At 45.9% G+C, this 25,026-nt stretch overlaps 3 protein-coding genes across 3 annotated transcripts; all 3 read left to right on the top strand.

Moving 5' to 3' along the window:
* Positions 1-954: 954 nt before the first annotated feature.
* Positions 955-1,615, top strand: LOC147978781 (serine/threonine-protein phosphatase 7 long form homolog). The gene is made up of 3 exons (XM_087514889.1): positions 955-1,200; positions 1,311-1,492; positions 1,603-1,615. Exons 1-3 carry the CDS (start codon positions 955-957, stop codon positions 1,613-1,615), a joined length of 441 nt encoding a protein of 146 aa, XP_087371015.1.
* Positions 1,616-1,741: 126 nt separating this feature from the next.
* LOC147978780 (uncharacterized) lies at positions 1,742-13,539 on the top strand. Its single transcript, XM_087514888.1, has 4 exons — positions 1,742-1,912; positions 1,982-2,080; positions 2,175-2,305; positions 13,443-13,539. The coding sequence occupies exons 1-4, from the start codon at positions 1,742-1,744 to the stop codon at positions 13,537-13,539; spliced, it is 498 nt and encodes a 165-aa protein (XP_087371014.1).
* Positions 13,540-18,255: 4,716 nt separating this feature from the next.
* LOC125543204 (glyoxylase I 4) lies at positions 18,256-21,288 on the top strand. The gene is made up of 3 exons (XM_048706471.2): positions 18,256-18,794; positions 18,892-19,003; positions 20,498-21,288. The coding sequence occupies exons 1-3, from the start codon at positions 18,595-18,597 to the stop codon at positions 20,921-20,923; spliced, it is 738 nt and encodes a 245-aa protein (XP_048562428.1). The 5' UTR covers positions 18,256-18,594; the 3' UTR covers positions 20,924-21,288.
* The last annotated feature ends 3,738 nt before the right edge of the window (positions 21,289-25,026 follow it).

Below are 25,026 nucleotides of genomic sequence, written 5' to 3'. Positions count from 1 at the left end.
GATTATGTCACTCTAGCAACCCATCATCTACTTATTACTTCCCAATGCCTTCCTCTAGGCCCAAATAATGGTGAAGTGTCATGTAGTCGACGTTCACATAACACCACTAGAGGAGAGAGAACATACATCTCATCAAAATATTGAACGAATACCAAATTCACATGACTACTAATAGCAAGACTTCTCCCATGTCCTCAGGAACAAACGTAACTACTCACAAAGCATATTCATGTTCATAATCAGAGGGGTATTAATATGCATATCGGATCTGAACATATGATCTTCCACCAAATAAACCAACTAGCATCAACTACAAGGAGTAATCAACACTACTAGCAATCCACAGGTACCAATCCCAGACTTGGAGACAAGAATTGGATACAAGAGATGAACTAGGGTTTGAGAGGAGATGGTGCTGGTGAAGATGTTGATGGAGATTGACACCCTAACGATGAAAGGATCGTTGGTGATGACGATGGCGATGATTTCCCCCTCCCAGAGGGAAGTGTCCCCGGCAGAACAGCTTCGCCAGAGCCCTAGATTGGTTCCGCCAAGGTTCCGCCTCGTGGCGGCGGAGTCTCGTCCCGAAAGCTTGCTTATGATTTTTTTCTCATCGAAAGACTCCATATATCAGAAGATGGGCATCAGAGGGACACCAGGCGGCCCACGAGGCAGGGGCCCCGCCCCACCCTCGTGGGTAGGGTGTGCCCCCCTCTGGAACTTCTTGCGCTCAGTATTTTTTATATATTTTGAAAATGACTTCCGTGAAGTTTCAGGACTTTTGGAGCTGTGCAGAATAGGTCTCTAATATTTGCTCCTTTTCCAGCCCAGAATCCCAGTTGCCGGCATTCTCCCTCTTTATGTAAACCTTGTAAAATAAGAGAGAATAGGCATAAGTATTGTGACATAATGTGTAATAACAACCCATAATGCAATAAATATCAATATAAAAGCATGATGCAAAATGGACGTATCAGTGGCTTTGTCTGGGCCTTCTCCATTTGGATGTGGGAGCGGCTGCCGGTGGGGCATCCGGAGAAGTTGCCAAGACGCCCGTGGGGTGCCTATAGCGAAGACGGCGACGAGACTCGACACCCCACCGTAGCTTATGAGTGGGATGTTGTCAAACTCTACACGGGCCTAAACAAGACTTCATACAAGACCTACACCAATGAGTTGAACGCTTTGACCCATACGCAGGTATATGAACTCGCTCAACACCTTTCTCTTTGGTTCCACTTTTGACCGAGAGTGGGAACTTACCAATGTATATGTAATAGGTAAACTGATGGCCGTATCATGACCGACAGTGGGGCTTTGATCTGAACGTGATGTGCGATGCGGATCGTGGTCTCTGGCGGTGCATCGTGCCCATGATCTGTGTGTACGCCGTCGAGTGGTACTTTCCACACCGCGTGGCCACACAGTTTGAGATTTATCAGCATAGCCCACCGGGCCAGCCCACCGATACCGGCGGCCACGCGCTCCACCTGTGAGCGCTTTGTTCTCCGTGCCCATGATTTCATTACGCTTATCATGTTTCATGTTTCTTATGATGATCTCATTGCACTTATGATGATTCTTGTTGCTTATGCCTTGCAGGATGAGCCAGTAGAAGAATCAGTCGATCACAGACTAGGGAGAGGAGCATAAAACTCATGTGACGGAGTGGAACCGACGGAGGTACCGTAAAGACGTGGAGAGGAAAGTGACTGACTGGGATGCTTACCTGAGCCGACACATGAGGTGGTACGATGATGGCCAGAAGCACCGTCTTCGTCTCAGGCCTTGGTGGATGGTGGAAGACATCGCGGAGCTAGAGAGGGATGACCCTGAGGAAGAGGCCTACCAGACCGGCATCAGAGACATGCATAGTGGATTTAGGGAGTTTGCACCCCTCATCAATAGAGTGGTAAGTTTGAACCGACGGTTGTATTTAAATTAGTTTATTCATCATCGTGACTAACTTATGTCGTTGCAGTCTGGTGAGCTGAACATATGCATCTTTGAAGCCTCGGATGCACTAGGTGATCTCCCCGGGAGCATAGAATCTGAGAACAAAGTGAGGGGGACGATGAAGGTACAATTTCAGCCTCATCAAAACAGATGCATCTTGTTCACTTGCAATCAGTCGATCTGATACTTATTATGCCCTTGTTTCATTGTGAGTGCAGAAGTTCATGAAGCGTTGTCGCAAGCTGGTAGGGCTGCTTGGGTGTGTTGGAGCTGGGTCAGTTGAAGCTTATCAGCACGTAGCCACACCGGGTCTCATCGGCTCATCGAGCCATGCTCCCTCGTCGTCTAGGTTGGTTGGGGAGGAGGAGCAGGAGGCCACTGAAGGAAATATGCCCTAGAGGCAATAATTAAGTTATTATTTATTTCCTTATATCATGATAAATGTTTATTATTCATGCTAGAATTGTATTAACCGGAAACATAATACATGTGTGAATACATAGAAAAATAGAGTGTCACTAGTATGCCTCTACTTGACTATCTCGTTGATCAAAGATGGTTATGTTTCCTAACCATAGACATGAGTTGTCATTTGATTAACGGGATCACATCATTAGGAGAATGATGTGCTTAACTTGACCCATTCTGTTAGCTTAGCACTTGATCGTTTAGTTTGTTGCTATTGCTTTCTTCATGACTTATACATGTTCCTATGACTATGAGATTATGCAACTCCCGTTTACCGGAGGAACACTTTGTGTGCCACCAAACATCACAACGTAACTAGGTGATTATAAAGGTGCTCTACAGGTGTCTCCGAAGGTACTTATTGGGTTAGTGTATTTCGAGATTAGGATTTGTCACCCCGATTGTCGGAGAGGTATCTCTGGGCCCACTCGGTAATGCACATCACTATAAGCATTGCAACTAATGAGTTAGTTGCGGGATGATGTATTACGGAACGAGTAAAGAGACTTGCCGGTAACGAGATTGAACTAGGTATTGAGATACCGACGATCGAATCTCGGGTAAGTAACATACCGATGACAAAGGGAACAACGTATGTTGTTATGCGGTTTGACCGATAAAGATCTTCGTAGAATATGTGGGAGCCAATATGAGCATCTAGGTTCCGCTATTTGTTATTGACCGGAGACGTGTCTCGGTCATGTCTACATAGTTCTCGAACCCGTAGGGTCCGCACGCTTAACGTTACGATGACAGTTATATGTTTTGATGTACCGAAGATTGTTCGGAGTCCCAGATGTGATCAAGGACATGACGAGGAGTCTCGAAATGTTTGGATGTCGGAAGTGTTCCGGGTGAAATCGTGATTTTACCGGAGTACCGGGAGGTTGCCGGAACCCCCCGGGGCTTAATGGGCCTATATGGGCCTTAGTGGAAATAGAGGGAAGCAAGGGGAGTGTGGGGCGCGCCCCCCAAGGCCCAAACCGAATTGGTTTAGGGCAAGGGGGGCCGGCCCCCTCTTTCCTTCTTCCCCTCTCTCTTTCCTTCTCCTGAATCCTATTCCAACTAGGAAAGGGGGGAGTCCTACTCCCGGTGGGAGTAGGACTCCTGGCGCGCCCTCTCCCTGTCCGGCCGCACCCCCCTTGCTCCTTTATATACGGGGGCAGGGGCACCCCATAGACACACCAATTGATCAAGTTGATCTTTTAGCCATGTGCGGTGCCCCCCTCCACCATAGTCCACCTCGATAATACTGTAGCGGTGCTTAGGTGAAGCCCTGCGTCGGTAGAACATCAAAATCGTCACCACGCCGTCGTGCTGACGAAACTCTCCCTCAACACTCGGCTGGATCGGAGTTCGAGGGACGTCATCGGGCTGAACGTGTGCTGAACTCGGAGGTGCCGTACGTTCGGTACTTGATCGGTCGGATCATGAAGACGTACGACTACATCAACCGCGTTGTGCAAACGCTTCCGCTTTCGGTCTACGAGGGAACGTGGACAACACTCTCCCCTCTCGTTGCTATGCATCACCATGATCTTGCGTGTGCGTAGGAATTTTTTTGAAATTACTACGTTCCCCAACAGTGGCATCCGAGCCTGGTTTTATGCATAGATGTCATATGCACGAGTAGAACACAAGTGAGTTGTGGGCGATATAAGTCATACTGCTTACCAGCATGTCATACTTTGGTTCGGCGGTATTGTTGGATGAAGCGGCCCGGACCGACATTACGCGTATGCTTACGCAAGACTGGTTCTACCGACGTGCTTTGCACACAGGTGGCTGGCGGGTGTCAGTTTCTCCAATTTTAGTTGAACCGAGTGTGGCTACGCCCGGTCCTTGCGAAGGTTAAAACCACACCAACTTGACAAACTATCGTTGTGGTTTTGATGCGTAGGTAAGAATGGTTCTTGCTAAGCCCGTAGCAGCCATGTAAAACTTGCAACAACAAAGTAGAGGATGTCTAACTTGTTTTTGCAGGGCATGTTGTGATGTGATATGGTCAAGACATGATGCTAAATTTTATTGTATGAGATGATCATGTTTTGTAACCGAGTTATCGGCAACTGGTAGGAGCCATATGGTTGTCGCTTTATTGTATGCAATGCAATCGCCCTGTAATGCTTTACTTTATCACTAAGCGGTAGCGATAGTCGTAGAAGCATAAGATTGGCGAGACGACAACGATGCTACGATGGAGATCAAGGTGTCGCGCCGGTGACGATGGTGATCATGACGGTGCTTCGAAGATGGAGATCACAAGCACAAGATGATGATGGCCATATCATATCACTTATAGTGATTGCATGTGATGTTTATCTTTTATGCATCTTATCTTGCTTTGATTGACGGTAGCATTATAAGATGATCTCTCACTAAATTTCAAGATAAAAAGTGTTCTCCCTGAGTATGCTCCGTTGCCAAAGTTCGTCATGCCCAGACACCACGTGATGATCGGGTGTGATAAGCTCTATGTCCATCTACAACGGGTGCAAGCCAGTTTTGCACACGCAGAATACTCAGGTTAAATTTGACGAGCCTAGCATATGCAGATATGGCCTCGGAACACTGAGACCGAAAGGTCGAGCGTGAATCATATAGTAGATATGATCAACATAGTGATGTTCACCATTGAAAACTACTCCATTTCACGTGATGATCGGTTATGGTTTAGTTGATTTAGATCACGTGATCACTTAGAAGATTAGAGGGATATCTTTCTAAGTGGGAGTTCTTAAGTAATATGATTAATTGAACTTAAATTTATCATGAACTTAGTCCTGGTAGTATTAGCATATCTATGTTGTAGATCAATAGCTCGCGTTTAGCTCCCTTGTTTTATTTTTGATATGTTCCTAGAGAAAACTAAGTTGAAAGATGTTAGTAGCAATGATGCGGATTGGATCCGTGATCTGAGGTTTAATCTCATTGCTGCACAGAAGAATTATGTCCTTGATGCACCGCTAGGTTACAAACCTATTGCAGGAGCAGATGCAGATGTTATGAACATTTGGCTAGCTCAATATGATGACTACTTGATAGTCTAGTGCACCATGCTTAAATGGCTTAGAATCGGGACTTCAAAGACGTTTTGAATGTCATGGACCATATGAGATGTTCCAGGAGTTGAAGTTAATATTTCAAGTAAATACCCGAGTTGAGAGATATGAAGTCTCCAACAAGTTCTATAGCTAAAAGAGGGAGAATAGCTCAAGCAGTGAGCATGTGCTCAGATTGTCTGGGTACTACAATCGCTTGAATCAAGTGGGAGTTAATCTTCCAGATAAAATAGTGATTGACAGAATTCTCTAGTCACCATCACCAAGTTAGTAGAACTTCCTGATGAACTATAATATGCATGGGATAACAGAAACGATTCCCAAGCTCTTCGTGATGCTGAAATCGACGAAGGTAGAAATCAAGAAAAACATCAAGTGTTGATGGTAAACAAAACCACTAGTTTCAAGTAAAGGGACAAAGGGAAGAAAGGGGAACTTCAAGAAGAACAGCAAGCAAGTTGCTGCTCAAGTGAAAAAACCCAAGTCTGGACCTAAGCCTGAAACTGAGTGCTTCTACTGCAAAGGGACTGGTCACTAGAAGCAGAACTACCCCAAGTAATTGGTGGATAAGAAGGATGGCAAAGTGAACATAGGTATATTTGATATACATGTTATTGGTGTGTACTTTACTAGTGTTTAGAGCAACCCCTCAGTATTTGATACTAGTTCAGTTGCTAAGCATAGTAACTCGAAACGGGAGTTGCAGAATGAACAGAGACTAGTTAAGGATGAAGTGGCGATGTGTATTGGAAATGGTTCCAAGATTGATATGATCATCATCGCACACTCCCTATACTTTCGGGATTAATGTTAAACCTAAAATAAATATTATTTAGTGTTTGCGTTGAGCATGAATATGATTGGATCATGTTTATTGCAATACGGTTATTCATGTAAGTTGTAGAATAATTGTTGTTCTGTTTACATGAATAAAACCTTCTATGGTCATACACCCAATGAAAATGGTTTGTTGGATCTCGATCGTGGTGATACACATTTTCATAATATTGAAGCCAAAAGATGCAAAGTTAATAATGATAGTGCAACTTATTTGTGGCACTACCGTTTAGGTTATATTGGTGTAAAGCGCATGAAGAAAATCCATGCTGATGGGCTTTTGGAATCACTTGATTATGAATTAGTTGATGCTTGCGAACCATGCTTCATGGGCAAGATGACTAAGACTCCGTTCTCCGGAACAATGGAGCGAGCAACAGATTTGTTCGAAATCATACATACTGATTTATGTGGTCCGATGAATATTGAGGCTCGCGGCAGGTATCATTATTTTCTGATCTTCACAGATGATTTGAGCAGATATGAGTATATCTACTTGATAAAACACAAGTCTGAAACATTTGAAAAGTTCAAAGAATTTCAGAGTGAAGTGGAGAATCATCGTAACAAAAAATAAAAGTTTCTACGATATGATCGCAGAAGTAAAATATTTGAGTTACGAGTTTGGCCTTCAGTTAAAATAATGTGAAATAGTTTCACTACTCACGCCACCTGGAACACCACAGTGTAATGGTGTGTCCGAACGTCGTAACCGTACTTTATTAGATATGGTGCGATCTATGATGTCTCTTACCGATTTACCACTATCATTTTGGGGTTATGCATTAGAGACAGCTACATTCACATTAAATAGGGCACCATCTAAATCCGTTGAGACGACACCGTATGAACTATGGTTTGGCAAGAAACCTAAGCTGTCATTTCTTAAAGTTTGAGGTTGCAATGCTTATGTGAAAAAGTTTCAACCTGATAAGCTCAAACCCTAATCGGAGAAGTGCGTCTTCATAGGATACCCAAAAGAAAATGTTGGGTACACCTTCTATCACAGATCCGAAGGCAAGATATTCATTGCTGAGAATGGATCCTTTCTAGAGAAGGAGTTTCTCTCGAAAGAAGTGAGTGGGAGGAAAGTAGAACTTGATGAGGTAACTGTCCCTGCTCCCTTATTGGAAAGTAGTTCATCACAAAAATATGTTCCTGTGACTACTACACCAATTAGTGAGGAAGCTAATGATGATGATCATGTAACTTCAGATCAAGTTACTACCAAACCTCGTAGGTAAACCAGAGTGAGATTCGCACCAGAGTGGTACGGTAATCCTGTTCAGGAGGTTATGTTACTTGACCATGACGAACCTACAAACTATGAGGAAGCGATGATGAGCCCAGATTCCGCGAAATGGCTTGAGGCCATGAAATCTGAGATGAGATCCATGTATAAGAACAAAGTATGGACTTTGATTGACTTGCCCAAAGATCGCCGAGCCATTGAGATTAAATGGATCTTCAAGAGGAAGATGGACGCTGATAGTAGTGTTACTATCTACAAAGCTAGAATTGTCGCAAAAGGTTTTCGACAAGTTCAAGGTGTTGACTGCGATGAGAGTTTCTCACTCGTATCTATGCTTAAGTCTGTCCGAATCATGTTAGCAATTGCCACATTTATGAAATCTGGCAAATGGATAAACAAAACTACATTCCTTAATGGATTTATTAAAGAAGAGTTGTATATGATGCAACAAGAAAGTTTTGTCAACCTAAAGGTGCTAACAAAATATGCAAGCTCCAGCGATCCATCTATGGACTGGTGCAAGCATCTCAGAGTTCGAATATATGCTTTGATAAGTTGATCAAAGCATATAGTTTTATACAGACTTGCGGTGAAGCCTGTATTTATAAGAAAGTGAGTAGGAGCACTACAACATTGCTGATAAGTATATGTGAATGACATATTGTTGATCGGAGATCATGTAGAATTATTCTGCAAAGCATAAAGGAGTGTTCGAAAGGAGTTTTTCAAAAAAAATACCTCGGTGAAGCTGCTTACATATTGAGCATCAAGATCTATAGAGATAGATCAAGACGCTTGATAAGTTTTTCAATGAGTACATACCTTGACAAGATTTTGAAGTAGTTCAAAATGGAACAGTCAAAGAAAGAGTTCTTGCCTGTGTTACAAGGTGTGAAACTGATTAAGACTCAAAGACCGACCACGGCAGAAGATAGAAAGAGAATGAAATTCATTCCCTATGCCTTGGCCATAGGTTCTATAAAATATGCCATGCTGTGTACCAGATTTATTGTATACCCTACACTGATTTTGACAAGGGAGTATAATAGTGATCTAGGAGTAGATCACTGGACAACGGTCAAAATTATCCTTAATGGAATAAGGATATGTTTCTCGATTATGGAGGTGACAAAAAAGGTTCGTCGTAAAGGGTTACGTCGATGCAAATTTTGACACTGATCCAGATGACTCTAAATCTCAATCTGGATACATATTGAAAGTGGGAGCAATTAGCTAGAGTAGCTCCGTGCAGAGCATTGTTGACATAGAAATTTGCAAAATACTTACAGATCTGAATGTGGCACACCCGTTGACTAAACTTCTCTCACAAGCAAAACATGATCACACATTAGTACTCTTTGAGTGTTAATCACATAGCGATATGAACTAGATTATTGACTCTAGTAAACCCTTTGGGTGTTGGTCACATGTCGATGTGAGCTATGGGTGTTAATAACATGGTGATGTGAACTATTGGTATTAAATCACATGGCAATTTGAACTAGATTATTGACTCTAGTGCAAGTGGGAGACTGAAGGAAATATACCCTAGAGACAATAATAAAGTTATTATTTATTTCCTTATATCATGATAAATGTTTATTATTCATGCTAGAATTGTATTAACCGGAAACATAATACATGTGTGAATACATAGACAAACAGAGTGTCACTAGTATGCCTCTACTTGACTAGCTCGTTGATCAAAGATGGTTATGTTTCCTAACCATAGACATGAGTTGTCATTTGATTAACGGGATCACATCATTAGGAGAATGATGTGATTAACTTGACCCATTCCGTTAGCTTAGCACTTGATCGTTTAGTTTGTTGCTATTGCTTTCTTCATGACTTATACATGTTCCTGTGACTATGAGATTATACAACTCCCGTTTACCGGAGGAACACTTTGTGTGCCACCAAACGTCACAACGTAACTGGGTGATTATAAAGGTGCTCTACAGGTGTCTCCGAAGGTACTTGTTGGGTTGGCGTATTTTGAGATTAGGATTTGTCACTCCGATTGTCGGAGAGGTATCTCTGGGCCCACTCGGTAATGCACATCACTGTAAGCCTTGCAAGCATTGCAACTAATGAGTTAGTTGTGGGATGATGTATTACGGAACGAGTAAAGAGACTTGCCGGTAACGAGATTGAACTAGGTATTGAGATATCGATGATCGAATCTCGGGCAAGTAACATACCGATGACAAAGGGAACAATGTATGTTGTTATGCGGTTTGACCGATAAAGATCTTCGTAGAATATGTGGGAGCCAATATGAGCATCCAGGTTCCGCTATTGGTTATTGACCGGAGACGTGTCTCGGTCATGTCTACATAGTTCTCGAACCCGTAGGGTCCGCACGCTTAACGTTACGATGACAGTTATATGTTTTGATGTACCGAAGATTGTTCGGAGTCCCGGATGTGATCAAGGACATGATGATGAGTCTCGAAATGGTCGAGACATGAAGATTGATATATTGGAAGCCTATGTTTGGATGTCGGAAGTGTTCCGGGTGAAATCGTGATTTTACCGGAGTACCGGGAGGTTACCGGAACCCCCCCGGGGCTTAATGGGCCTATATGGGCCTTAGTGGAAATAGAGGGAAGCAAGGGGAGTGTGGGGCGCCCCCCCCCCCCGAGGCCCAAACCGAATTGGTTTAGGGCAAGGGGGGCCAGCCCCCTCTTTCCTTCTTCCCCTCTCTCTTTCCTTCTCCCGAATCCTATTCCAACTAGGAAAGGGGGGAGTCCTACTCCCGGTGGGAGTAGGACTCCTCCTAGCGCGCCCTCTCCCTGGCCGGCCGCACCCCGCCTTGCTCCTTTATATACGGGGGTAGGGGCACCCCATAGACACAACAGTTGATCAAGTTGATCTTTTAGCCGTGTGCGGTGCCCCCCTCCACCATAGTCCACCTCGATAATACTGTAGCGGTGCTTAGGTGAAGCCCTACGTCGGTAGAACATCAACATCGTCACCACGCCGCCGTGCTGACGAAACTCTCCCTCAACACTCGGCTGGATCGGAGTTCGAGGGACGTCATCGGGCTGAACGTGTGCTGAACTCGGAGATGCCGTACGTTCGGTACTTGATCGGTCGGATCGTGAAGACGTACGACTACATCAACCGCGTTGTGCAAATGCTTCCGCTTTCGGTCTACGAGGGTACGTGGACAACACTCTCCCCTCTCGTTGCTATGCATCACCATGATCTTGCGTGTGCGTAGGAATTTTTTTTTAAAATTACTACGTTCCCCAACAACCACACATGAATAAGGGGAGGAGGAGGAGGAGGCCACACATGAAGAAGGGGAGGAGGAGGAGAGCAACGGGGAGGAGAAGTACGATGAAGATTATGGATCTCCACCAATTCAAACATCTCAAGCATCTCAGCTGCCAAAGAGGAATTCGAAGAAGAAGGATTTGCTGAGTCCAGACCCTTTCCAGAGACCGGTTCCTCGCCGGCCCAAGAATAAGACCGAAGAGACTCGTTCAAAGAGTAACGAGGACCGTACCTCCAAGAGGGAAAGGAGCAACTGATTATGCTCTTCGATACTTGGCTCTTTTAGTTTGGTTGAATTTCGTTTGGTTGAACTTGTCTAGTGGTTGTGAAACTACGTGGAACTATGTGTTTGCTATTTGTGGATCTATGTGTTTGAAATGTTCTATGCACTTCAAGTTATCTTAATATGGATCTATGTGATGCCCAAGTTTAATTGTTTAAAATCTATGATATTGCTGTTATATTTGTGAAACTTACTGTGATATTGCTGTCATACTGAATTTGAGAACAAGCAACCAAATGAACTTGAAAAAACAAAACAGAGGACCCTACCGCCAGGCACCCTGGCGGTAGGGTTAGACAACCTACCGCCAGCCCCCATGGCGGTAGGGTGAACCTACCGCCAGGGCCCTTTCATATTTCGTTACAGAAGCTATATACGGCAAAACACAAGACCCTACCGTCAGGGGTCCTGGCGGTAGGGTCAGACAACCTATCGCCATGGGGGCTGGCGGTAGGGTGAACCTACCGCCAGGGCCCTTGCATCTTTCGTTACAGAATGTATGCACGGCAAAATCCTGCCACACCTTACCGCCAGAGGCACTGGCGGTAAGGTTAGACAGCCTACCGCCAGGGCCCCTGGCGGTAAGTTACTTATCCACGCCAGCACGTGGTGACGGCCGCCGTCCCCTCCGTCACACCCTACCGCCAGGGACGTTGACGGTAGGCTGTCTAACCTTACCGCCAGAGACACTGGCGATAGCGAAAAGGTCAAATTCTGAAAATATTTCAAACCGGGGTCAGATCTTGATTTTGTTTGTCAAAAGGGTAAAAGCACGAAATTTAGCCGCATCGAGCGACGTTTGAGTGATTTGGTGACACCCCCGGTCTTGTCCAATCACAGTATGTTTCTGCCCATTCCGTCATGCAGCTAGTAGAAAAGATGCTCCGACAACCGAGTGACCTGCAGTGATACGTGCTCCGTCTCAATTTCCATGAAATATCAAAGAAGTGAAAAGAGGTCTCAATGGAAAACCACAGGCCGCGCTGCGCTCAATTATTCTAGACGCCATCGGCCTATCGCGGGGTACGTGCGCCACTCATCCCGTAGTACTCCGTACGTACCCTGTACTCTGATCCCTTCTCACTCCTCACATGCGTTTTGCTCTGCACGACAACTTCAACTGACCAAAACACAAGCAAGCAAGCAAGCAAGCGAGAGGAGAGAATCTCTGGCGAACGGACGGACACCGGAGCAGGAGCCTCCTCCCCGCACCGATCACCTCGGCGTACGGCCGCCGGGCGGTGTGCCGGCCGGATCTTGTCCGCGCGCGCCCGCCGCGGGAATCGGCTCGATCTCTCTCGAGATGGAAACGGGGCACGCACGTCGTCAGCAGAAGGAGGGCCATGCATGCATGCTCTCCCTGCTCCTCGTTTAGCCGGGGAGCTCTGTCGCAGGTCACGGGGCGTACGAGGGCTCGACAGTGCGCTCTGCCCGTGCCACGCTGCTGGCTTGCTGCTGCCGTCCCTCCGAGGAGCAGGCCTGTACTGCTGCCCTGCTGTCCGTAGTTGTTCTGCACGGAGGCCCACGGTGCAATATCCATGTAAATTCGTTCTTTTCGAAAATGGTCTAGTATTGATCATCATCAAACCAACAGTACGGTTTACCACCCTAAAAAAGGTAGTACGGTTTACCACCAGAACATTCATTACTAAAGGGACTGTCAAACTTTAGAAAAGAAATATGCACCATTCTTGAATGCGGGAAGGGCCTAGAAGAGGCATACGCCGAGGCTCGAGGTTTCAAGAATTGTTCATCCAGATTTTCGACGTCCCATTTTAAGATCTTGCCACTTTCTCGTGAAACATTTACACAACAAAGCACTTCTCATGAAACATTTACAAAGTTTCTCAACAGACATGATCTGCCATGGGTTCACTTAATTTGGAACACTTACTATCCCAACAGTGCACCTGCCGACAGACCAATGGGTTCATTTTGGTGGAAGGCAATCTTGAAGTTACTACCTGAGTTTCAAATCCATGGCATCTTGCAGTGTGGGACAAGGAAGATCTGTACTTTTCTAGCATGACAAATGGAACAGCACACCCCTTAATATCCAATATCCCGAGTATTATTCTCTTTTACCATTGATAAATCCATCTCTGTTTGACAAGTGGTTGAGACTGAAAGCTTTGAAGGAATCTTGTACATGACACTGTCTATTCAGGCCTTTGATCAATTTCAAGAGGTGCAATGAACATTGAACCAGACCAGATTCCCCAACAGTGATGATACATGCCAGTATCCTTGGAACTCTGCTAATTTTTCTACTGCCAAGATGTACAACATCCTAATGCAGGTGGAAATGGTTTCTCCCATTTTTAACAAGATTTGGAAATCTTCAGTTGTCCAGAGATACAAAATCTTCTGATGTTTTGTTGCACTTGACAGATTGAATATCAAAAGCCTTCTTCACAGAAAGTCCTTATATATGCCCTCCTATACCTATGTGAACTTTCTGATGAGCATGTGGATGAGACCCCCTCCCCCCCCCCCCCCCCCCACACACACACACATCTTTTCTGGGACTGTAAGTTTGCTCTCCAATGCTGGGATATGATCACTCCCAACAAAAAAGAGATATTTCTGTTATCCAGGAAAACAACTTGGCCTTGATCGAACTACTGGCTTGGCTATGAGCATAGTTATTATGAGTTGCTGGCATATTTGGATGCAGAGAAACAACAAAATATTCAAACATATAAGCCACAGCATCACCTTCTGGAAATTGCAACCCACGAAAGATCTAGAGCTGCTCAAATTCAGAACTAAGCAGCAACTACATCAAGTTCTTCAAGGATGGATTGAGTCAAGATTAACCTGATTTTTAATCTTTATTATGTTTCCTAGAACAGGCGTTGGATAGAGGGATTCATCCTTCCCCTTGTATTTTATTTTTCTTTGTACATAGCTACTTTGGGTTATATTAATGAAAATTTACCGTAGAACTATTGTTCTACTGTCTCTGCCTAAAAAAGATCTTACCACTTAATCATCGTGAGAGCCTCGATCTTCGGCGTACTCAAGAGAAGATAATTGACAACACTATGGCTACAATGAAGAAACCATGAGGGACCTGAATGCAATCTTCTTTCTTGGTCAAGTTTTTCATAAAAATACCGGACAACTCACCCTATGTGACTGTTGTGTTTTTTGTAGTTAGAGCATCTACGGCCGGACACAACAAATCCGATCCCTCAAACACCCACGGATGCACCCAAGCGCGTCCGCGGATAGTGACTAGTCAGTCCCTCAACAATCTCTTCCCCAACTCGATACCTCAATTTAGAAACCTCAAATTCATACTATTACATGCAACATAAACCTAATCTAAGCGAAGCACGTTTCGACTCTGCCGTGCCCATGTCCCGCCGCCGGCTGCCCCCCTCGAAGTGTTGGTCCGGTCACCGGTGAGGTAGAGTAGGACATGGAACACACATCGGCTCACCGGACTCAAGGCGCCGCCTTCTCTCATGCCCTACTCTTTCTCGTCGGAGCCTGAAACCTTGACAGTGCCAGTGGATGTGAGATCGATGATGGATCCGTCCTGGGAGGAGCCTGTGACGTCCACCACGACGCGGTTACGGTGCTCGGACTCGTGCACCATACGGGGCGCCGAAGAATGCGACTCCCCTCGCCAACGTCCACAGCCGCAAGGGCTATTGCTATCTCCCGCGCATGCTGCCTCGCACGACGGGCACGCCGTGCCATATTTGCTTCGGACGACGCCCATGCATTCACCTCCGGCTCAACGCGCCAACAAAGGGGTTGCGCGTCCGCCACCGCGTTCGGACGCCAAACGGACCACACCGCCTCTGGTGAGGCAGCGGCGGCACACATCACAGCAGATCCATGCGTCATTTGGGCAGATACAATGAATTTCCGATCGAAGGAGTCCGAGCGTTGTCGTGGGGCAGCCTCATCCTGAGAGCGACGGAGCCCACAGTCATCTCCTCCTCGGGGCCGCGCGGATGAGCTCGGAGTCAACAGATCTGGAGGTGTAGGACTCGGATCCGCTACCCGCCATGTCCGAGATAGTCGGACGTAAGCTTGAGTGGCGGACTGGAGTGGAGTGCCTAGGGTTCGGTCTGGGGAGCGGATGTGAACAAATATATGTGGGGTCGGGTGGGCCGGGTCCAACGTGGCGGATGAGCCCGAGCCTCCCCGTATCCGTCTCATATTTAGGATGGATACGAAGGGTGTCGGTCAGTCCGGCGTTTGAGGCCAGTTTGAGGCGCCCATCTGGATCGGACTTTTTTGACCTGTCAATGACCGAGCCGTCTGCCTGGGCGTATGAGGGTGGTTTGAGGTGCCCGGTTGTTGATGCTCTTATGGTCCATTCGATAAAAGAAATGGGGATGGGAGGGTGGGAAGGGAAAAGGGGACCGACATTTGTTCGTTAGGAAATAACCAAATACTTGATAAGCTAGAAATGATAAATCCACATGCTGCTCATCGTTGCTTCCTCACAAAAAGCCACTTTTTGGAATGTTGGGCCTAAACTTTCAGTCCAGAGACCTGAAACAGCTGTACAGTGATTGATTGAATCCCAAGTCTCAAGTGCAAGTAGGCAACTAGCCATTGCTGGAGCTCTACGGGTTGGCAGCCATGGAGCGAGCTGACGGGGCGGCCAGACACACTCGATAAGGCCTCCACATGCTTCAGCGTACGTACACGGGTAACGCTCCTCGAGGAAAACGTGCGCTGTCGACGGCCCAGCCCGGCCGGTCAGCACCGCGTGTCCGGCCAAACCCCCTTTGCATACGCGCAGTACGTTCGCGTGGGGGACACGGAGGGGTGACCTGATAGCGATGCTGCATGCTATCCCTCCCAGAGTCCCAGTCCCAGCATGCGCTTCAAAAACACACACTGACACGCATATATAAATGTTCTTTATTTATGCAGTGGAAACATATGGCTGTTCTTTTCTGCAATGGAAGTATATGCAGAACATATATGTGATTGCGCTTATATTTATGCACACTCTTCCTTACCCCCTGTGGCACGTGGGAGCATACAAAAGGATACTCCTTCCGTCCGAAAATATTTATTAAAAATAAATAAAAAATGAATGTATCTAAAGTTAAAATACATGTATTTTTTACAAGTATTTTCGGACGTAGGAAGTACTAATTGATGTAATGGTTTGAAAGTACCAGCAGCAGGGTGCTCTATCGGTTATTCAGGCAGCAATATCTTCAGGAAATATGTGCCGAAACAGTAAAATTATATTTTTATGAGTAAAAAGGACCAGATTTTATAGATTATTCAAACAATGAGCAACAGATTTTACACAGTGAAACAGGCACAATCAGTAAAGACATTCGCTGAAACAAAATGTTACATCAAGGTACTTCGGGGTAGTCGTCCTAGCTTCACCTTTCGCATCTCGATTTTTCCTTCACATTTCCAACCATAAAACTGTGAAAACCAAATCCAACATAAGCATAAAGGTTTTACATTGCCGCATGACTCATCCATCTCCAATAGATAAGAAACTTAGGTTGCTAGACACGTCGTGGCCACAGACACACTTCTTGCAATGTAAGCGGCCTCACTACTGCATCATCACAATAAGGTCGAATAAAAAGACCATACAAAGGAATGAAACTAAAACATCAGTGCATAAAACAAACCCACAACTGCCAAGTTAATTAGGCCGAAGCATCGGATGACACCACCAAATCGGTAGCCATTGATTTGTGGTCCAGACACACCACATACTCTTCGGTGCCAGTCGTGACTAAGACGGGGTTAGAGTGGTGGACTTTTATTCCACTTGACATTGCCTCTACCATCGCGTCTATACCTTTAGGACACATGAAACACAAATAGAGAAGACAATTGAAATTGCTCTCCGAGTGTTCTTACGCGGTTCCCCTCGCCTCCTAGTATGTCCGAGATGAGGGAATGCGGAAACCAGACTCCAGCTCGCTCACGACTAGAGTCTTTTCCTTGCATTCTCTCCTATCAATTCAAAGTGTTCTAGTATCACTCTAGGTATATTTTTTGCAATAAAACCTATTTCTATATATACACAATATGCAATCTCGAAGGGTCTCATGACTACCTTCCAAAAAAAGGGGTTTCATGAGAATCAAAATATGTCATTTCTCCAAGAGAAAAACTAGAATTTCTCAAGCAGGGTATTTGTCATCACCAATAGGCACCATGACTCCTTTTGGGGATCACTTGGCTTGGCACTAGGCCCCTAAACGAGCACTACCCCACATGATACAACATCACTCGTGAGTCATGGCACCACATGATTGTCGTTGAGGCGGTTTACTTTGTCCGATGAATTCCGGTTGCAGGTGATCATCACAACGGCACGAACTTATTGGCTTGAAATTAACTAGGTGATCTAGCTCAAGTAGGTCAGTGTCAGTGAAACTTGCAGTCGTCGTCGTGTCAATTTTCCATGTAATGTATGTGTTCGGACCTCTGTTTCCGCAAACGGTTTTGGTGAATCTCAGTGTAGAGATCAGATGGTTGTTGTTGTTGTTGTTGTTGTTGTTGTTGTTGTTGTTGTTGTTGTGAATATGTGTTTGGTAGCCAGGTGGTGGGGGTATCATGAAAAGGAAAAAGGAGAACACAATTGGACAACGCGCAACTAGCTAAAAACGAGGAGCACGACGCAATGATGCTCTTATGCACAGACAACAAAATCATAGCACACCATCATCTGCTCTTGCCCTTTTTGAAAAAATCATTTGTTCTCGCCTCACTCTCATGGAGCTGGCTGATATTTTATCCATGGTTTTAAATAGCCCGTTATAGCTTCGTTATAGCACGCTATAGCGTTTACAAAAGGTCTTGCGTTAAAAGACTTTGGTTCAAACAAATGAACAAACATTATAAATAGCGTGCTATAGCACGCTATAGCGTTTAGCGCGCTATTTAAAATTTTGATTTTATCCCGCGGCGCGTATATGGATCTCGCTCCTTTATTGTGTGTATGTACTCTCTAGCACGAATAGCCCGGCCGCTTATCGATCTCACTGGGGGAGGGTCTTGCACTTTTCGTCAACCTACCTAGCTGAGTAGCTGTCGGCGCATCGCATGTGCGAGCTCTCTCTAATCTCTCTCTATATATACCACCCTCGAGCTCTCTTGCAGCTCACAGGCTCTCACCCGTAGCCACAGCCACTACCTTCCTTCCCTCCATCGAGTCGTACGCGCGTCCACTTCCTCCCTGGAGTCCGGCGCGTACGTCTTCGCCGGAGCAAGCTACCTACACGCGGCGGTCGGCCATTGTCTCCACCGAGTCCATTCCATCGATCTCGGCGACTGGTCAGTAAACTGATCTGCAGCTACCTAGAGAGTAGCGTGAGTGTGTGACGGAGCTTGGCAGCCGGCCCGCAGCTACATATACAGGGCAGCTGGGTTGGCGGGGTTCTCGGAAAAGAACAACACTCCAACAAGAAGGAAAGGCTTTTGAGCACGTGAGGATGGTGAACACGGCGTCGGCCGGCGTGAACAAGGCGGCGGCGGCGGCGGCGCAGGGGGGTCACCGGGCGCTGCCGCTGGCGTCGCTGAACCACATCTCCGTGGTGTGCCGGTCGCTGGAGAGCTCGCTCAGCTTCTACCGCGACGTCCTCGGCTTCATCCAGATCCGCCGCCCGGGCTCCTTCGACTTCGACGGCGCATGGTACGTGGGTTCCATCCATCCATCGGCCGGCGGTGTGGGGCACTAACATATTTCTAGGTCCGCCACTGACACATGGAATGACCGCCGGATTTTTCAGGCTGTTCAACTTCGGCATCGGCGTGCACCTGCTGCAGGCGGAGGACCTGGAGAGCCTGCCGCCCCAGAAGACGGAGATCAACCCCAAGGACAATCACATCTCCTTCACCACGGTACTATACCAATACAACCACCACCATTGCCGCACTTCTGCTCATTCTTCTGCCCATTGTTATTCAGAGCAGTAGCTCCTGTAGCAAGTGTCGTCAGAAGCACAAAAGGAAAGAAAGAAAAAACAGACAGTTGCACTGCCCACACCCTGGCCTGTACCTCACACGACACATGCAACTTGCACTAGTTAGAAATAGAATAGTCTACCCAATTCTTCGAGAAGCAGATCGATCCATGTGAGAAGAGACGGCTGGAATTGCTTCTGGTTGTCATCTTGTGACCACGCTCGATCGGCCAAACTAAGTACAGCCAAGCCGTTCCCGTCTCCTTCCATCCCACAGAGATCGACTTCTCTCCTTCCTCCTTCCGGATTTGTTCGCCAGGTACAACACAAGTGGCGTCGATCTGATCCACCTCGTACGTACGTACGTCGTCAAGCTGAGAAACGACAACCGAGATCCATGGTCAAATATATGTACAGCTAGTCGCTATAGAGTAGCTAATGAGCATTGCTCTAGTTGGTTATTCTTGGCCAATGTCAATCGGAGTAGCTAGAGTGGTAGCGCTCAGAACCTTCTCACCATCTGTTCCAGGGTGTGGATGTGAATTGTGAAACGCACGGCTCCATTCATATTGGATGCGTCCAAACAAACAGATCTCGATCCAAGGATGCTTCCAGCTCAACTACACTTAACAAACACAACACCAGAACATAGTTACTACATGGTGGAGTACGTAGCTAGTACGTATATATTAATTCAAGTGAGATCTCGAGTTGAAAATCAGCCCATGAGGAATGCATCCACATGCACGATCATGCGGCGCCATCACCATGCACGCATGCATGTCCACCCTTGATCTCACGATAACAATCATACTAGCATAAAATAAAGTCCTGAGTCCTGACCTGGGGAATACATGCACAGTGTACACCGTATCACCATCGCGATGCCTCCATATGCTCTCTGCAGTTGCACCCACGTTGATCACGGCACTTCAGCTAGATCTCGTCGTGCGCCAGTGGCTCTACTGGCTAGACTTTCGTCGTGCCCGTCTACTCCGTGTGTGCCACTGTGGTTGCACAATTTCCTTTCTGTCTCAATGCACATGCACACTGGAGAGCGATTCTCCACCCGGCCGGACTGGATACGGAGCCCCCCGTGAGCTACCGTGATGGAGCGCGACACGGTGGACACATGCGTGAGCTGGACTGTGACAGGTCACATGCGCATATTATGCATACAGTGTCCACTGTCTAGCGCTAGCAAACACCTTGCGTATAGTGTGCCTTGTGCTTATAGTGTTTCGCCTAGCTAGATTACATGTGATAATGTGATGTGATGGTTTGCGCGCGAGAGGATAGATAGATCCAACAACAAGGATACGTGTCATGTGTGTGTGTGTGCATGTGGATGGAGATGATTCGTTGTGTGGCTGGGAGTGCGTGGTTCGTGGGCTGACGTGTCATGCGTTGATTGGTATCGTATGCATTGCAGTGCGAGAGCATGGAGGCGGTGCAGCGGCGGCTCAAGGAGCTGGGCATCCGGTACGTGCAGCGGCGGGTGGAGGAGGGCGGCATCCACGTCGACCAGATCTTCTTCCACGACCCCGACGGCTTCATGATCGAGGTCTGCACCTGCGACAACCTCCCCGTCATCCCGCTCGTCACGCACCTCGACGCCGCCGCCGCCTGCGCGCCGCCCGCGGTCGTCGCGCCCAGCTGCAAGAGGGTCTCCAACCAGCACCAGCAGCAGCTCAGCACCATCGTCACGGCGGCCGTGCCCGAAGTCCCGCCAACGGCGGCCCCGGCGCCGCAGCAGTCCGTCGGCGGCGGCTGCGTCGGCGAGGTCGTCGACCCGGCGGCCAGCATGTCCGCCAGCGCCATGATGACCTGCTCGGAGCACGCCTGCATGCAGGTGTAATCATTCATTCGCCCGTTGGCTTGCGAGGACGCGACGTTTTGACGGACTGTCGAGCTCGAGCTCGAGCCACGCATCGTTTGTTTCTGCGGTTTCTTTTGCCCGGCCGTAATTAGCTGTGTTTAGCACCGGCCCGGTTTCTTTTCTTCGTCCAATATATTCGAGTACGTACGTAAATTGTATTCAGCTGCTTGTGGGTAGCTCTGGCCATCGCTTACGCTGGAGTGGATCCATTGACCTCTCAGCCAGGTAGATAGCTAGTGGCTTGCTCTGCATGCATGCCAGTGTGTGTTGCACTTGCACATATATATATGTATGTATGTTGTCATATATCTGTGTAATTCAATTTAGTGATCATTCAGTAATCAGTATCAGTGCCCCCCCCCCCCCCCCCTCCACATGTATATATGCATATATACATGTAATACCATACGCAATTGAAGAAAAATTCACCTCTCTCTACAGCGAGTCCCTCTCGTACCGATGGTCGTGGCTTAGTTGCTTCAACAGAATGTGCTGCTGTGCATCATGTATACTTGCTAATCATCTACTCGCCTTTCATGCCCCAGCTGCGATGCTCCTTGTGAAGACGTTGCACACATCGCTCTTCTCTGCCCGGCCGCGTCTTAAATGTGGATCGACATAGGATTCGTGCCGCCTCCATCGATCTTTAGACCTTATTTCGGAGGCTGCAGCTCCCGACAGCCTCGACCCCAACATTTGGCCTTCTTGTATCACTCATCATTCTTTGAAAAATATGGGACTCTCATAATGTTCTAGTCTTCCATGACGAAAATCACCTTGCAGGATGACTGTTAGAAACATTGTGCTAGATGTTTCTCTGATCTTTAGGTCAAAAACATTACGTCAAAGGACGGCCAAGTCTTGGCAGCTTTATCTCTCATCTAGATTTAAGTCCCTCTTGTAATGTAAAAGGTGTGGCTAGATCTCGGTCGACTAAGACTTAACCAAGTCTCAGTTAAGTAATAGAACATATATAAAAGAAGAAGAATTTTTTTACACGGATCTCCACGTAAGATCGCATCGACTGAGACTTCGTTAAGTCCCAATCGACTGAGTTTTAGCAATCCCACAATGGAATATAGTACTACATTAGAGTGATAATATATTCAGGTGAAGAAGTTCTTCCCTCCCGTGACCGTTTAAAAAAATGAACTACTCAACAACGAACAACCTCGAGATGTATCGTGTGTACATGTGGCAGTACAATTGCTATCTAAGATATTATCCTTCCTGATCTAATCAAGCTCTTAATTAGGTTCCATGTTGGCATGTGATCGGCGACTTGTTTGGCATGCATGTTTGCTTCTGCTCCGATCCACCGTTCTTTCAGGCGGTGAATGCACGTAACATGCATGTGATGGCAATCAGTAACTTGCTGTCATGCATGGTGCATGTTTTAGCTGCTTGCTCCAGCCGCATAATAAAACGGCTAGTTGATCAATTCGGTTAGTCGAAGCGTATGCGGATCTGAACTTGGGCAAGTGAGATGTGAGATAATTATCAACCAGATCAGTCAACCCTACGCGAAATTCTTGCCAGCTGTCAGGAATTTCCATGAGAATTTCAGATCTACATCTGCAAAACCTGCATACACATGGATGCATGTCTGGTCGATTTTCTCCTGCCTTTGTCCCTCCCAGGGGTCAATGGTATACACAGGAATCCAAGGAGAATGTACAGAAACTACACATTGCAGCATGTTGAATTATAGATGGGTCTTGGGTGCATAGATGACATAATTTCTAAAAAAATCTCAAAGGCTAATGTGGGGTTTCGTAGCATCGTCGGAAGTTTAGTCCCATTATGTTAGTGGAGAATAGCTGAGACCTTCTTATAAGAGATTCCATTTCTATTTTCAATTCTATGGGAGCTTGAGTTTAGGGGTGATATACACACACTACTCCTCCGCCGCCCGCCTCGCCTCGCTCGCAGTGTTTGATTGACGAGGCGAGAGCTCAAACATGTGCCATGCCTGCACTTTTATTTTGCCTGTCAGGAATGAATATTTAAGTGACAATTAATTACGAGTTATTAACGAAGGCGCCACAAAACCGAGACGTCGTCACCTAGATCAGATCGCATCTGTTTTGCCTCCTCATGCAGAACCCATCGTCGTTTCTCTCGCCGCCACTACTTCCGGCGATTCCATTCCGTTGACTACGTGCACGACTGTACGAGAGAGTAGGCCTCCAAAACCCTGTCATTTGAGATCCTGCACTAGGAGAAGGGCGATTGGGTTTCCGGGGAGCGTCTCAGGTGCAATTGCTCGCTGTTGTTCCTCTACTTCGACTACGTCCTCGACCTCCTGGACATCACAATAGTTCATGACACAGCAGAAGTTTTTGCCGCCATGGCTTTTGTGCTGGCCAACTGACGGGTGTGATATGTTAATCATGTGCTAGGCATGCTTGTCGTTTTCATGGATGCTCCACTTCTATGTCTAGTATGAGCTCACATGTTTAGATATCGGTATGAGATTAATATTGTTATTATTAGATTAATTAACATTTTTTTGTTAATATAACACTAAAATAAATCATGAACACGGCATTGAACATGGGAATAAACAGTAGAGCGATAAGCGGATTAAACTCTCCAATCAGTCAAGTCATAGCCGCGACGGTGGCGGCAGCCTTCTTCTCGGCTTCGCTCGAAATGGTGATGTCAAAGGACACGAGAAAGTGACGAAGTAGTGCTCGAAAACGAAAAAGAGGGAGCAATCGCTCTCAAAAACCTAATTGGCCTTCACCGAGTGTAGGATCGCAAAAGGTGGGGTTTCGAAGGCCTGCTCTCGACAGTGGGCAGTGCGCGAGGAGGTAGTTAAGTGTACCCATGACATAGGTTTGGCCTTGGCTCGATCATGAAATACAACACGCGCGGAGCAGGCGTGGCGTGGTGGGCGGAGGAATAGTGCGCGGAAACCACTTCCTTTTCTCAAGTTCCAACAACATGTGAAAAAGAAACACTTATAAAGGGGTCTCAAATTCTGTCCACTTGTGAGGCCCCTTAGTGATTATTATTTTTGAATTTGTTTCATGCCCCCAAAGACCATCTATATTTCAGCAGTTATTATCATCTTAATTATTTATTTATGAATGATATTAATCAAAAAAATTACTAATCTATCCAACATACACGACAAAGATGCCAGGTAGTTGACAAGCGGAGGGGCAAATTCCAAACACTGAAAGAATGTACATCCCAATTTTTTAAATAAAAACTTCACAAATTTCAAAAACCATTCAGAAATTAAATGTGTCCTCTGAATGTCAAAAATGCATTCTTGAATTGCAAAATGGTCCACAATCTAGAAAATTCAAGAATATTAAAATTCAAGGGTTAGAAAATGGTCATGAATATATAAAGATGTTCCAGAATGTATAAAATGTTAACAAAAACTTACAATTATTCACAATTGCATGGAAATGTTCCTATTTTCTAAAAAATGTTCACAAATTCTAATAAAGAACTGCCAATAAAATTAAATTGAAAACCATGGAAAGAACCAAGAGAAAATGCTCATGTTCGCTATCCCGATCTACACATTAAAATAGGCAATGTTCACTCCCTATAGGTCCTGGCAGGATGAAGGAAAATCGTCAGCACAAGCTGCTAAATAGTGGGCTGGGCTATGCCTTGCTTATAGCGAGGCAGAAGTCAGCCTTCCGCGTTCGACTGCTGGCTATAGCAACCGGTGATGAGCCCACCCAGCAGGGACCTGTATTGGCCACACTGATATCATGATGACATCACGGTGTCAGGCTAGCTTGTTTTTTTCCCTTTCTCTCTTTCTTTTATTTCAAATGAATATATTGAAAAACAGACGTTTACTTATTTTTATACAAAATAACGAAATTTTAAAAAGTAACATAGTATTAAAAAATTGACATGATTTAACAAAATGTTCTTGGCAATGAAAAAATGTTCTCACATTTCAAAAAATATGTATGTGAATTTTAAAATAGTGTATACCAAAAAAGTGATTCCGTGATAAAAAATCATAATATTAAAAATGTCTGTATAAAATTTAAAATAAATATTCACTTGTTTAAAAAAAATGTTTATACAGATGTAAAACTATG

Source organism: Triticum urartu, chromosome 3A (genome assembly GCF_056163025.1).
Source record: "Triticum urartu cultivar PI428250 chromosome 3A, HENAU_Tu73, whole genome shotgun sequence".
Lineage (NCBI taxonomy): Eukaryota > Viridiplantae > Streptophyta > Magnoliopsida > Poales > Poaceae > Triticum > Triticum urartu.
Note: the sequence above shows the minus strand (reverse complement) of the source record. Positions and strands in the feature narration are given on the sequence as shown.

Coding starts and splice junctions, on each gene's coding strand:
- LOC147978781 (XM_087514889.1), top strand. CDS start 955: ATGATGCAAAATGGACGTATCAGTGGCTTTGTCTGGGCCTTCTCCATT. Junction 1,201..1,310: donor ACGCTTTGACCCATACGCAG/GTATATGAACTC, acceptor CATGACCGACAG/TGGGGCTTTGATCTGAACGT.
- LOC147978780 (XM_087514888.1), top strand. CDS start 1,742: ATGAGGTGGTACGATGATGGCCAGAAGCACCGTCTTCGTCTCAGGCCT. Junction 1,913..1,981: donor CACCCCTCATCAATAGAGTG/GTAAGTTTGAAC, acceptor ATGTCGTTGCAG/TCTGGTGAGCTGAACATATG. Junction 2,306..13,442: donor CATGCTCCCTCGTCGTCTAG/GTTGGTTGGGGA, acceptor ATCCTAATGCAG/GTGGAAATGGTTTCTCCCAT.
- LOC125543204 (XM_048706471.2), top strand. CDS start 18,595: ATGGTGAACACGGCGTCGGCCGGCGTGAACAAGGCGGCGGCGGCGGCG. Junction 18,795..18,891: donor TTCGACTTCGACGGCGCATG/GTACGTGGGTTC, acceptor CGGATTTTTCAG/GCTGTTCAACTTCGGCATCG. Junction 19,004..20,497: donor ATCACATCTCCTTCACCACG/GTACTATACCAA, acceptor TATGCATTGCAG/TGCGAGAGCATGGAGGCGGT.